General features: G+C 40.3%; 1 protein-coding gene across 2 annotated transcripts in view; it reads right to left on the reverse strand.

The window, feature by feature from the left end:
• LOC306960773 (testis-expressed protein 2-like) overlaps positions 1 to 13,649 on the reverse strand; it is a 33,755-nt gene that overhangs the window by 12,160 nt on the left and 7,946 nt on the right. For both annotated transcript variants that reach the window (XM_079553301.1, XM_079553302.1), the window contains exons 3-4: positions 1,655 to 3,128; positions 312 to 512 (exon numbers count right to left, since the gene is read on the reverse strand). In XM_079553301.1, coding sequence (XP_079409427.1) covers positions 312 to 512; positions 1,655 to 3,112 — 1,659 coding nt within the window. In that variant the 5' untranslated portion in view covers positions 3,113 to 3,128. The remainder of the gene's footprint in view (positions 1 to 311; positions 513 to 1,654; positions 3,129 to 13,649) is intronic.

The following is a 13,649-nucleotide window of genomic DNA, read 5'->3' on the forward strand; positions in this document are numbered from 1 at the left end:
CGAGTGGTTATAGCTTAGCGCCTTTACTTTGTTTTTAAGATTTTTGGTAGGTTTTCACTGCTGACTGAACCGTCTCCATCTCCTACAGCATAGGAGCCACCGGTTTGCTGCTAGGTCACTGAAAGGTCGAATACGCACTAATATCAACTTTTTTAAACATAAAAAGTTGCATAGTGCACCTTTAAAGTGTGCATTTTGCTCAGCCGCACACATCAATCACAAAAGAGCAGTTTTATTTCTATAAACATAATCTGCACACAAAGTTGTCCTGTTGTCATTGTGAAAAACTACAAAAGCACATGTGGCCTTACTTTACTGTAGGTGAGGTCGTAGATTTTCTGGCTGATGAAGGTGACGTCAGGTTTGGGGTCGTTGTGCGCGGCTCTCCTGGAGATGTTGTGGTTGGGTTTGGACAGGCGGATGGTGGAGCCCTCCAGCCGGACAAACACCGAGTGTGTAAGTGTGGCGTGGTACGTTTCGGGGTCGTAGTTGGAGATCTCATTCATCCAGCCCTAAGAGCGGAAATGGAAGCGTGAGTTTCAGATACAGCGCAGCCAATACAATTGTACAGTTATAGAAATGTGTCTGGAGGATAGTTAGGAATGAGTTTGGACTAGGGCTGGGTACAGCTAAACTATACCAGTATAGTATCGGAAAAAAAGTTTAGGTACTACCGGTATCGAAAAAAACATTTGTTCAAATTTTTGTTTCCACTCAATTTTTCCATATTTTTGCTACAATTTCTCCCCATTTCCCCCCCAAAATTATTTCCCATTTTTCACACGTTTCTTGACATTGGAGATGAACCAGATATTGTAAATTTGCAGATCGTCCACACATTATTGCTCTGTTTTCTGGTTCTAGACGACAAACATTTTAGTATACAGTAGATATTGGAAAAAGTATCGTTCAGGTATCGGTATTGAAAATCAAGTATTGTTAAAGTACCAGTATGTTTTTTTTTTCTGTTTTTTTTAAATAGTACCCAGCCCTGGTCTGGACCAAAACTAACTATTCAAAATGTCCTCTTTCGTTTGTAAAAGGGCTTTAATGTGTAGTCCCTGTAATTCTCAAGAAAATACAATAAAAAATATCTTATTTTCTTGTATTAGAGCACATTCTAAGCAACATGAAGTTAAAGGAATTGGCCACCGTTTTTACTGAGATATGTTCTTACCTTAGCTTACACAAAATTAAACATGTAGATTTTCTAAGCCGATAAAAAGGGCACTTCAACGAAAAATCGACATGTTTAATTTTGTGTAAGCTAAGGTAAGAACACATCTCACTATGTAAATACGGTGGCCTATTCCTTTAACTTCATGTAGCTTAGAAGGACTTGGATCTAGTAACTTTTCACATGAATTTAAATAGGGAAAACGTGGAAGAGCTTGGTAGCTTCTAACTTCACCTCAGTTTGAAGCTATAGCAATATGCTGGGAGAAGCTGAATGCTAACAACATCTTTGGTCCATTTGCGTGACTGAGCGCATGCATAAAGACCAGACAGTTACACATCAACTTATCTAAGCTCAGGTAAGAACATATCTCAGTATGGAAAAACAGTGGCCTGTTCCTTTAACGGGTGAGAAATGGGTGGAGTTAATACAATGCATTTTCTAATTTAATATCAACTTCTCCAAAATAATACTCACTTTGTAAATTTCCGGTTGTTTAATGTCCAACTTTATCCGTGGCTTGCAATACCGTAAGCCGCGGGATGACTTCGGCCCTGTGAGCCAGACCACCCCGATGGCTAAGAGGAACCCCAGTCCAATCCCGAGCAGCACTCCCCCTACATAAGAGGGCCACGGCAACACAAAGTAACCGTAGACCAGCAAAGTCAGGAATATTAACGTGTAATGCGGCACGCTTTGTGCTGGCTCAGTACATTCAGATTCATCGTCACTTCCTGGTTCGGTGCTACCGCTATGGGGCACTTTGGTCTCCTCCGTTTGGTCTCCTCCCTCGGTGTCTGTGCACGTCTCAAAATCCTCATTTGTTAAAATACAAAACTCTTCGTCTTCCTGTTTCGCCAGAGCAGACATCGACAGATAAGAAGCTTTTGTGGGACTTTTAATGTCAGTAAATGAAGAACTCGGAGATTCGGCCAAACTTATGGGTGCACTATTGGCACTTTCAGCTTCCAATTCACTGCCTTCTTCCTCTTTGATGCAATAGTTGTTGTTACTCTCGAGCTGGCCATTCAGTGAAGATAAGTTTGAGAGTTCAGAGGCACTGGAGGAGAGCACTTTCGGTCGATATATTCCGCTACTGCCGATGCTAACACTTTTCTCATCTATCATTTTTGTCAACAGCTGGAGAGGCTCGGCGATGACCTCGGAAAGGCGTCGTTTGGTGTCCTCGATCCTCGCCTCTACTTCTGCCACTTTGAAGAAGCTGCGGTTTTCTGAGGAGGTCATGGGGGAGCTGGGCGCCGTTTTGGAGTCGCCCAGCGTGCCGAAAGAGGCTGTGGGTAAGCGCGACTGAGTGAACTGCTTGAAAAGCTGCAGGTTGAGGCGAGGTTCGGGCAGACGGGAGGTGGAAGTGGAAGGTTGGTCCTGGGATGAAGTGTCAGAAGAGAAAGACTTGACCAGGTTTTTAAGGTGCCGGTGTCTGATTGAAGAAGAGGAGGACGAGGCGCCGTCTTTGGGCTCGACGTCGGAGGAGAGAGACTTGACCAGGCTCAGGAACGGTTTGTCAGTTGTGGGAAAGCTCAGAGATTTCGAGGGAGACGAACTTGTGGCTTTTTGCCCGTCATTGCGAGATACGGGCGGTGAAGATGGTTTAGAAGTCGTCAAAAGTCCTGATGATTGTGGACTGACGCCCCCGCCTGCTGACAGGTCCTCCGCGGCATCTTCAAACATCTCCTCGCTCGCCTCCAAACCCGCCACAATATTGCCGTGGTCCTGGGCAGATGAGGTAGCAGACGCCTTTGTCATGTAGATCTCGCCATCCTCTTCCTCTTCATCGTTCCCCAGAGCAGAGAAGTGGATGGTGATGGTGTCCCTGCTGGATGGGGATCGTTGTACCTGGAGCTTGGGAGCCCCGGCGTTCGGCTGTTTGCTCGTGGACTGGGCGCTCTCTGCATGGCTAGGAGGCCGACCAGTCATCGCAGTCAGATGACGTCTGTAAAAATACAAACAGAAAAGAGAAGAGAGAGATCAGTGATTACATAAGTCACAGCAAAGCAACAACACAGTAACCTTTGGAGACATTTTTAATGACTTTTACCTTTATTGGGCCCATAGAACATTACAGCAAGGAATCAGTCACCCATTCACTCTCTCATTCATACACCAATGTACGCAGACACTGGAGGAAAGGTGGGTGAAGTGTCTTCCCCAAGGACACAATGACAGTGTGCACCTTCAGGAGCTGGGATTCGAACCCCCAACCTTCCAAACATGAAACTACCTGCTTTACCATCAGCACCACTGTCAGATTTGAGGCATCTACAGTAGAGGTCGACCGATATATCGGGCTGATATTTGGGGATTTTACAATATCGGCAATCGGCCGATATTATGCCGATAAAAGCAGATATCTCCAGGACCGAAAGTGATAAAGACTTCCCGTTTTTTTGCATTGGACAGGGCTTTAAAACGATTCCCCCCACAACTCCATAGGACTCAGGGGAACAGAGAAACATTGCGATGAAAATTGGTTAGCTAAGCAAGGCAAGGGATGTTTCTTTATAAACTTGCCTTTCACTAAACCTCAGTGAATATAGACATGCTGTGTGTCATTCCTAGGCACAGAACTTGGAGAACTCAATCGCCGAGTTAGCTTTAATCTCCACAATAGCATTTTTGATCTCCGTGCAAAATTCCACGGCTAGCAATGTATGCTAATGCTAACGGTAACTAATCAAAGCAGGGACAGATACTATGATTGAATAACCTAAAGCAATGAAATACAATGGACCACTACAGGAGTGGCCAAGCATTTATGTTTTTATAGGATTTATAGACCTGACATTTGGAAAAATCGGTTGAAAATATAGGCAGAGGCCAATAAAAATCCCTCCAAAAAATCAGCATCGCCCTTAGAAAAACCCATATCAGTTGACCTCTAATCTACAGATGAATAAATAAAGTAAAATGTACTTATATGACACCTAACCACCTCTCCCTAAAAAAACAAGGCACTCTTGTTTTTCAACTTTTAGGCATGTCCTAAAGCCTTGCAGCCTTCCAAGGGGACAAACCAAGATGAACTGACTATCACTTCCCCTGTTTTATGAATTTATACTCAATAAGATCCTTTTCAGAAATTTTTCAGCCCTAATCTACCGTCAAACCCAAAGATGACGTCACAGAAATTACATCTTGTCAACAATATGACAAATTTGGATGACGTGCGTGGGCGGCATTTACACATCCTCACACCAGCCGTGAGCAATCAGGAACCTAATGACTACTAACACACACGACGTGATGAGCAGCCGGAAGCCTATTCACCACCTGCTGACGTGCCATAAATACCTCCCACAATGCATGCTAAAATATTCACAAATCGGGCGGCTCAGTCGGTAGCAATTAAAGGTGACGCCAACTGTAGCAAGCTTTTAATAGCCTCCGATTGGTCACATACATTACATGGCAAATACATTACATCAAAAGCTGCAGCAACAATGGCTAATCCAGTTTCCAGATCCCATGACATGTTTTTATGAATATATTGTCATATAAGCAGCACAAACAGGACATCAGGGAAATTGGAACAGAGATAGAAGATAATGGATTTATAAATATTATAAATATTATGCAACGTTGCATAATGAAACACCAGTGCAAAGACAAAATGACAAATGCTTGTGCTTCTCACTGCGCCAAATAAAAACAGGATTTTTACTAATGTCATTTTGGAAGCAGTGTAAATTTAGTGTACATTTTACACTTTATCCTACCAAGTGAACTCCCAAGCGACTAGGGCTGGGTACCGTTACATTATTTCGATAGCGATACCTGAATGATTGTCATATAGAACCATAAATTAATAATGTTAATTTATTCCTTTTCCTTCCATTAAATTTCTTTTGCATGCATATAATTTGCTTGAGGGGAAACAACCAAGAAACTTACTTTAACTACAAAAGGGCGGGGGGGAAAAAAACACATGATGCTTAACATTAACCATTTTTTTCACATTTTTTCACCAATTCAATCTTTTTTTTACTCAATTTTTTCTACATTTTTAAGTTTTCCCCACAATTTTGATTTTGTTTTGATGACTAACAGCATCAAAACTTGAATATAAAGATTTTAAATTTCTTTTCGATACCAGTAGTACCTAAACCTTTTATTTCGACACCAGACTGGTATCGTTTAATCGTACCCAGCCCTACAAGTAACATTGCATCAGACTTCTAAGTAAAAAAAAAAAAAAAAAGTCAGGACTTCCAGCAGCTGCATGTGTTTCGACTCTACAGGAACAAACATTGTGAGGTTGGCAAAGTGCACAATAAAACTGTAAAAAATGCAAAACTTTTCCGGTTATCCAAAGTGCAGGATTAGTCCATGCTAATGACTGCCAGTAGGCTATGAGTAAACAGTAGGTGCTGACTGATAAGCTACTATTTGAGTTTTACTAGGCTTGGTTAGTTAGGGGACAATTCCTTAACCAAGCCTTTTTTTACAGACAACAAAAGCCTGTTTTTATTGTAGAAATACACATCCAAAAATGTTTAAATACTTTTTTTTATTTTTTTAAGTGTGAAATATGGCAGCATGGAAGACAAAACAAACTTTGCTAATATACAAATGGGTCTAAAGCAATGATTGCTAATAGGTTTCATGTCTATTTTAATGAATAGTAGTTTGTTCACTGCCTTTGGTCACAAATGATGATGGAAATCCTCAAACTTCATGTTCAATAATCAACACATTACCAAAAATATGTCAATGAGATTGCTGATGAAACTTCTCTTGAAAATAGGGCTGCACCTAACTATTATTTTGATAATTGATTAATCTACCGATTATTTTTACAATAAAACGATAAATCGCTTGGCTGTGAAAGGTGCATGGAAATTGTATTTTTTTTTTTATGTTATCATATTGAGCTTAAGTGACGCCACTTGAGGACATGTTTATGGAGTAAACTTAAAGTAAACGTTTGTATGAGCCTACGAGGCTATTTGTGCTAATTCTGCTTTCTGATTGGACGAGACAAAGACAGATATTTATGAAATTTACAATGTACAAAACACTGCAGACCCTAACTTTAAAAACAAAGTAGGTTTTCATCCAAAATACATCGTTTTCATGTCTTTTTTGCTCTATTTTAGTCTGTGTTTACTAGAAAAAGATACTGAAATAGTATACTGAAAAACTATTTTAGTAATCGATTAATTCTCGATTAATCGATTAGTTGTTTCAGCCCTACTTGAAAGTACAATATATTGAAAAAATTACCCAAGTAAATGCGACTGAGTAAAATAATTAACTCTCTCGGGCATGAACAAGATAATCTATTGTAGAAGCAGTGCCCATAAGACGAAAATACCTTGTAGTTGTATCGACCAACGCTCAATTTAAAAGTTGAATTCGAAATAGGTACTGACAGGGGCATAACTTTTCAACTACTTTCTCAGGCCGTATCCAGACAACGGGAAAGATGACGCAAGTTCACCCTGCCTCAGAGTCAACACGCCGGTTCATTGACACGTGGGTCGAGGGCGAGTCTGCTCCCATCTGGGAATCAGCCCATCACCTCTGCCCCATTTACTGGACTGTCCACCACAACGCATGGACTTTCCATTTTCCACACACGCGAGTCTGTTAATGGACCAAGTGGTGTTTTTGAATGAAGATATTGAAATGTATGATAGGATTACGGCAAGCAGACGCCACATGCTCCCGGCGGTCCAGTCCATCCCAGTGAACATCGCAACTCACTGTGTTCACAGACAGTGAGAGACTTGAAGGAGATCATGAAGCTAATTATAGAAGGCGTCAAGTCTTACGTTTGCTGTCAATATTTAACCGAAAAAGAAATGTAGGATGTTACTTCAGGAAAAAAAAAAAAAAGGTTTTGATTATGATTAAACTCTATTTGCCCATTTGTTTCATTGTCTTGCTACTGTTCAAGAAATAAATTAGTGTAATGTTTAAAGTGCATATGACACATTTGATATTTTTTTTGCTAAAACATAGTACCCTGTTTTCTTTATTTTGACAATTCTTGTGATGTTTATAGTTTTACTTCCTTTTTGGACACAGGCAGGAAGTGACATAGAGGCAAACAATTGTGTTATATCAATGGGAAATGAGTGAGTCAGACTGTTTGACCTGTACCTCCATCTATGTCACTTCCTAGCAGCTTAAAAGTTCTCATATAAACAACTTTTCATCCCAACATTTCTTCAGTAATTTGCGGTTTCACTGAAATAAACTCATAATTATTACTTACAACAGATGTTATACATCTCAATAAGTCTTTTCACAAGCATATTTTAAATGAACGTTAAGAGACACATTTCCAGCTCATACGTGATTTCCTGATTTCACGTAAATTCCAGCAGTTTTCGAAAAGGCTTGAGAAATATTGCGCCTTCCAAAATAGCGTCCTCCAAACAGCATGACTAAGTGGCCGCCTGTCTGACCTCAACCACATGTCCACTCAATGGTGTCATCGGTGTGAGGAAATGATGAGCCAAATGAAAACAACTTTCCAAACAGTTCAAGGAAGCCAGAAAGGACACTGTCTTCTATTTATGGTATAGCTCTATTATCAGCCAGAGTAGTTTCACTTCTTGGAAAATCAGTTTTGTAAAAGCCAAGTACACCGAAAAAATGGGTGAATCATAAGATGACTTAATGACACTAAATATATAATTTTAGCAGAAATAACATATCTATCCATAAACTCTATGACATTTAGTATTAAATCAGGTGATCTGAGAAGTCACTCTCGTACGTGATCACATCTGCGAAACCGAGTATGGTTTCCTGTTTCAACATTTACAGCTTGCCAGCTACAAAGCACAGCTATTTTTGCAAGTCATTCAGCTTTCTACTTTCAGCCATTACACCAATGCAGAGCGTTATCCCAAAAGAGAGTCAAATGTCATCAGCTTTCAGATCAATGCTATGCTACTAACAAGATGCTATGATATTCTATTCGCATGAAACACAAGCTCGTTGCACTCTTGTTGTGTTCCCAGTGGAAGAAATGAGCCGATCCCTCAGCACTTCACCGCATCCAGGTTGCCTAGTAAGGGATTACAACAAGCCCCATTTCATATCCTGCTACTTATTTGCCCTAATAATGGCTTTCTCTGTGCTTACACTCACACTTTGGCAAATGACTTACAAAGAGTCTCACAGCCAAACGTGTCTAGAGGAGAAGTCAGTCCACAGCCCCGAAGGTAAAAGGCAATTCATAGCAAATAAAAGGATTACACATTATATAGTATACTACATGGCAACGTGTAAACAAGCAGTAACCTTCCTCTCTCTTGGTACAGCTGTGTTTTTTGCCTTTTTCTGTGAAGTACATTCATTTTTTTAGAGAGTCTGCAGAGAGTCCCATAATGGCCCTGAAGAAAGCAGCTTTTTTAAAAGTGAACAAGCAGCTAGCTTATGAGCTAAAGACATTTCAGACCTACACATTTTTTTTCCTTTGAAACATTAAAGAGACACCAAGAGCCCCCCTCACACCTGCAGCACAGTAGAGGCGTCAGAAGAGGCAACAACAAAAAAGAGACAAACGAGGCAGTATCCGGGCAAGACTCACAGCTAAGCCACACATGCCTTCTATCTCTACAAGTGTTCTGGCTAATGGACATTCACTGGAGAATAAAACAGACTACCAGCTGAGCTCTTCCCAGAAGATGGTGAAAGACTGTTGTGGAGCGGAGGGAGCTGCACAGGAGGAAGAGGAAGGAGGAGGTGGAGCTGACCAGTGCAGGACACCACGCTCTGAAACAAGGACAAACCCAGGAGCAATGAAGGCAGCCAGCCAGGTTTCTTCCGGGTGCTTCCCCTTTACCTCTAAAAACATGCTCGGCAGGTTGGCCCTAATGGCTGCTGTCTGCTCTGCTTTGTGGTGACGACACTAGGGGCCGCCCTTGCTCCAGTACCTCCATATTGCCGCTAGGCCCCATTGGAATGCACTGCGCTTTAGACACGTTAAAACAACTTTAAAGCTACAGCTTTTCTACAGCTAGATATTACTCCAGTGATAACGCCGGGTTCGTTACAATTAAAGAAACCAGGCTGGTTTTCGTGAAATAAAAGTAGAAATCTCATACTAATGAGGGTCGGACTGTTAGCATTGGAGCAGCGTGAACTACACGTCACACAAGGGCTGAGTCTACAGTGAAGATCCCGCCCTTAAGCCCTTTTTAGGAACAGGTTTCATCAGAGCTGGGGAGGGGGAGTCTGAAAATCCACCATGATTTTCCCCTCGAGCGTGGTCATAGTGGCAAACGGGGAGGAGTCTATTTTTTCTGTCTATGGTTGGCCCACAGTGGCGGTGCGGCGATCACTATTTCGTTGTACGATAACAATGACAGAAAAAGCACTAACTTACTAACATGATTCCCCATATTGTCTTATTTCGGTTATGAGTGGCAGGATAATACTGTATCTTACAAAATATGTGAAAACTTGGTCAGAGACTTACTAATGAGACACTGATGACCTTAATTTAAATTGAAATAAAATGTCACTAATCTTTGGACAGTGAGGTAGCCAGAGCGCACCAATACATAGAAGCACAACACATGCTAAACCCACTTGAATAAAAAATGGTAAGCTCAAGAAATAATACCCATAACCTCCTTATTCACTGAAACTCAGTGAAGGTAAAAATAATTATGTGACGTGTAGCCAGGGGAAAAGGTATGAGCGAAGCAAGGCTAAACCACAGACACCGTCCCTGAGGTAAGTGGGAGAACTGCGTGAGATATGTCCCTGTAGACTTGTGGGACAAAAACAACAGAAACAAAACAGATCTGTTCGCAAGAATGCGGACAAACGGGTGAGACGGGCTGGAGCAGATGACAAAGCACCGAGATCACTGTGGGTTGAACTGTGTCCACTAACCAGACTGAAGGAGGAAAAAAAACAACTCAGCAATATTTTTTTGTGTGTGTGTGGTTATTAGTCCTCCTGGTATTGGGGATTTTCAACGACAAAGGGAGTGAGATGTGTAATACATGGCAATAATAGTGTTATATAATGTCTTCAAACACTGAACATGGTCATGGGAAAACAAAAAAACTTGCTACCAACCAATAAAAAAGGGAAATAATTTACGAAGAGAAACACATGATGTCATAGTTTTATGTCGTGTACTGTTGGCCACGCACGTACATTTGACAGTTGTACATTTACATACGTCCCTTGTAGATGCAAATGTTAAAGTCCTCAGTATGTGGCTGTAGATGTCCACTGACTATCACCACAACTCAGTATCTGTTACAAAGAAATGTCTTGTTCGTCACAATCTCATGTCTCATAGTGTTGGGAACCGTTAAACAATACCACGATAGTATCAATGAAAGGTTTGGGTACTACTGGTTTAGAAAACATAAAAGTATCAAAAGCAGACAACAAAAAAATATTAGATCTTTAGAGACAAAGTTTTTGTTCTGTTTTCTGGTAAGATGACACATTTTTTAATAGAGGAATCGAAAAAAAGGATCATTAAAGTACCAGCATACAAAAGAAATTGACATTACGTACCCAGACCTACTTCTTTTTTTTTACATTCATACTCCAATGACGGACTATAATGGACTATAATACGTTCCCTACCATCCTAGACCCTGTGTGGCATTAAATAATTCCTTACTTAAAGCCACACCGCGTAGAATTTTACCCAATAAATACAATTTAAATAAAAGCATGACAGATATTTTCATCATTGAAAAATACCTCACAAATGTACAACCAAACATTTATGAGGCTCACCTCTCCTAAGATACGACTGTAAACTTTACTAGAAGTGGGTGCGTCTCCAGCTCGTCTCCATGGAGATGTGACAAAAGGCAGCAGAATTTGAGATTTAAACAGGTTAGTTTCTCATCCAAATCCATTCTTTCATTAACCACTGCAGTAATAGCATTTTCTGCTTATTAGGAGCATGTTATGTTTTGCCGGCAACAGTTTAGTCCAAAATGTTACGCAGTGTACCTTTAATCTGTCATTACTTAAAGTGCTTTAATCTGTAAAGCACTTTGTGTTACAACCTTGTATGAAAAGCACTTTATAAATAAAGTTTTGATTGATTGATTGATTGAAAAATACAGCACATTTTGACGAGAATATGAAACAAGACAAATATATTCTCATGACATTTTTTCTTGATTTTCATCACTTTTATCTGTTACTTTTTTGTTGAATTTTTGTCACTCTTTTGTGGCTTTTTTCTCACTTTTTAGTCGCGTCTTTGCTGCGTTTTCATCCTCGTTTTCGTCACTATTTTGATGCTTTGGTGGGGTTAAGAGGTTAATCATATTGTGGAGCCTGCTTAAACGGTTAAGGATTACAATAACACCGGCCCGTGGGGAGCATGTGACCGAGCAAACTGACACAAGGAAGTGGTCTCATAAACTATAGGGCTCCACAGAAACCCAGAGACATGACATTTATTGAACCGGATCATAGACGGCAACAAATAGCCCTGTCAAAGCCTGTGGATAATGTGACACAGATGTTCACAGTAAACAATGCACCCTTGACTAAATTCAATAACATTGTCAACAAGACGATCTTTATTCATGTGTGGGGCAGTGGATGCTGAGGCACAGGTGCGAAACAAAATCTGCCTCTAAGCACCTCATTTAGTTTAAGATTGTAAACATTAGGTCTTTGCAAAACATTGTCGGACACGGGAAGTGCACTCACTGTGAACTGGATCTTGATTGTAGAACATTAATCGCAAGTACTTTTTCCAAATCATGCCCGGGCTATTGGAGGATGGTACTGTCAAACTACATTAAGACATTGTATCATGAACTGTAAGTAGTATTAATCTCTTAACCCACACCTGAACTGAGCATATTTTCTCCAGTATGGCATTACTCAGATCTGTGTCAAAATCGTGAAAACAAGGATGAAAACGCAACAAAACACTGAAAAAAAAAGTGACAAAAACAATAAAAAAATGCAAAAAAAACAATTTAAAAAATGGTAAAAAATTTGATAAAAAAAATACAAAGTTTTCGCAAAAACACAATATAAAATGCAATAAAAAAGGCACAAAAAGCTATGAAAAAGTGGCCAAAATTAGCTAAAAAATGTACAAAAAAGTCACAAATGCATCGTCAACTAATCGATGAATGAAATAGTGGACAACTATTTTAGTAATCAATTAATCGTTTTCTTGTAAACGCACACTCAAATAACCAAAGTTAGGGTCTGTAGTGTGAACATTTCATAAATATCCATCTGTGCCTCATTCAGTCAGAAGCAGAATTGGCGCCAAGAGACTCCATCAACACAGCGTTATGTGATAAAAAACATTTAAAAAAAATAACATTTCCATACACCATTCACAGCTAATCGTGAATATAATCTGTAGTTTAATCGATTACCAAATAATCGTTAGCTGCAGCCCTACAAACACACAACAAAAAAAGTGACAAGAAATGTGAAGAAAGTGACAAAAATGGGTCGAAAACGCAATAAAAACAGCCACAGAAAAAGCAACAAAAGAGCGACAAAAAAGGCGATGAAAAAGTGGCAAAAATCCGATGACTGAAAACACAGCGGAAACGCAAGAAAAAAGATCAGTTTAGATGAGTATTGTAGGCTCTCAAATGTGTTGTTAGACTGGCCTATCTGGTTGTAAGCCTTTAGATTTGGGTAAAACGGAACTGGAGCAAATGCACTTGGTTAAGGTCAAGGGGGAAGAGGTCAAAGAAATATTAAAGCTAGAATTATTGGTATCAAAGAGGAGGACACTGAAGTAATCCTGAAGACCATGTTTAAAGGGCTTTTGAGATGTGGCGTCAAAGGGAAAAATATTAATGGCGCTGTATTGTTGCTGGGTGAGGAAAAATCTAAATGATGGCTTTTTGTAAAAAAACAAAAAAAAGAAGAAGAGCTGCCTCAGTTTGAAGCCATTATTTATAGTGGTGCTATATTTACACACGCTCCCACCTTCACCTGATCTCTGCGTTTGAGTCTGACACACTTCGGGGCGGCCGTGCTCTGAAGGGAGGGTGGCACTGACAGGCCACCGTAGTCTGCAGCTGAAGCGGGAGCAGCAGGCAGCGTGACACATCTGACGGCTCCGAAATGGTCCTTATTATTACAGAGGAGAATTGGAGAATTGGACACGCGCAGCAGCTGAGGACGGGCGCGTTCAGAGGCTGACTGGAAACATTGGGATTGTCACATCATTACAACTTTTGTTTTTCAGAATTTATGTCACAACTGAAACCTAAATTAGACTTTTCCGCTCAAATAGTCACTTAGTACTCAAGTAGCATTGTCTCCAAGTACTTTTTACTCTTATTTATTATTTGGGTCACCACTCTTGAGTAGAGGTGGGTAGAGTATTTTGGTTACTCTACCCACCCCTACATAAATACAAAAAAATACAAAACTAATTTGTATTTAAAGCATGTCTTACTGAACCAAACCCACAGTACTGTGAGGCTCACAACTTCAAAAAATCAGAACAACGCCG

The sequence above is a fragment of the Gobius niger genome (assembly GCF_951799975.1).
Source record: "Gobius niger genome assembly, chromosome: 3".
Classification (NCBI taxonomy): Eukaryota; Metazoa; Chordata; class Actinopteri; order Gobiiformes; family Gobiidae; genus Gobius; species Gobius niger.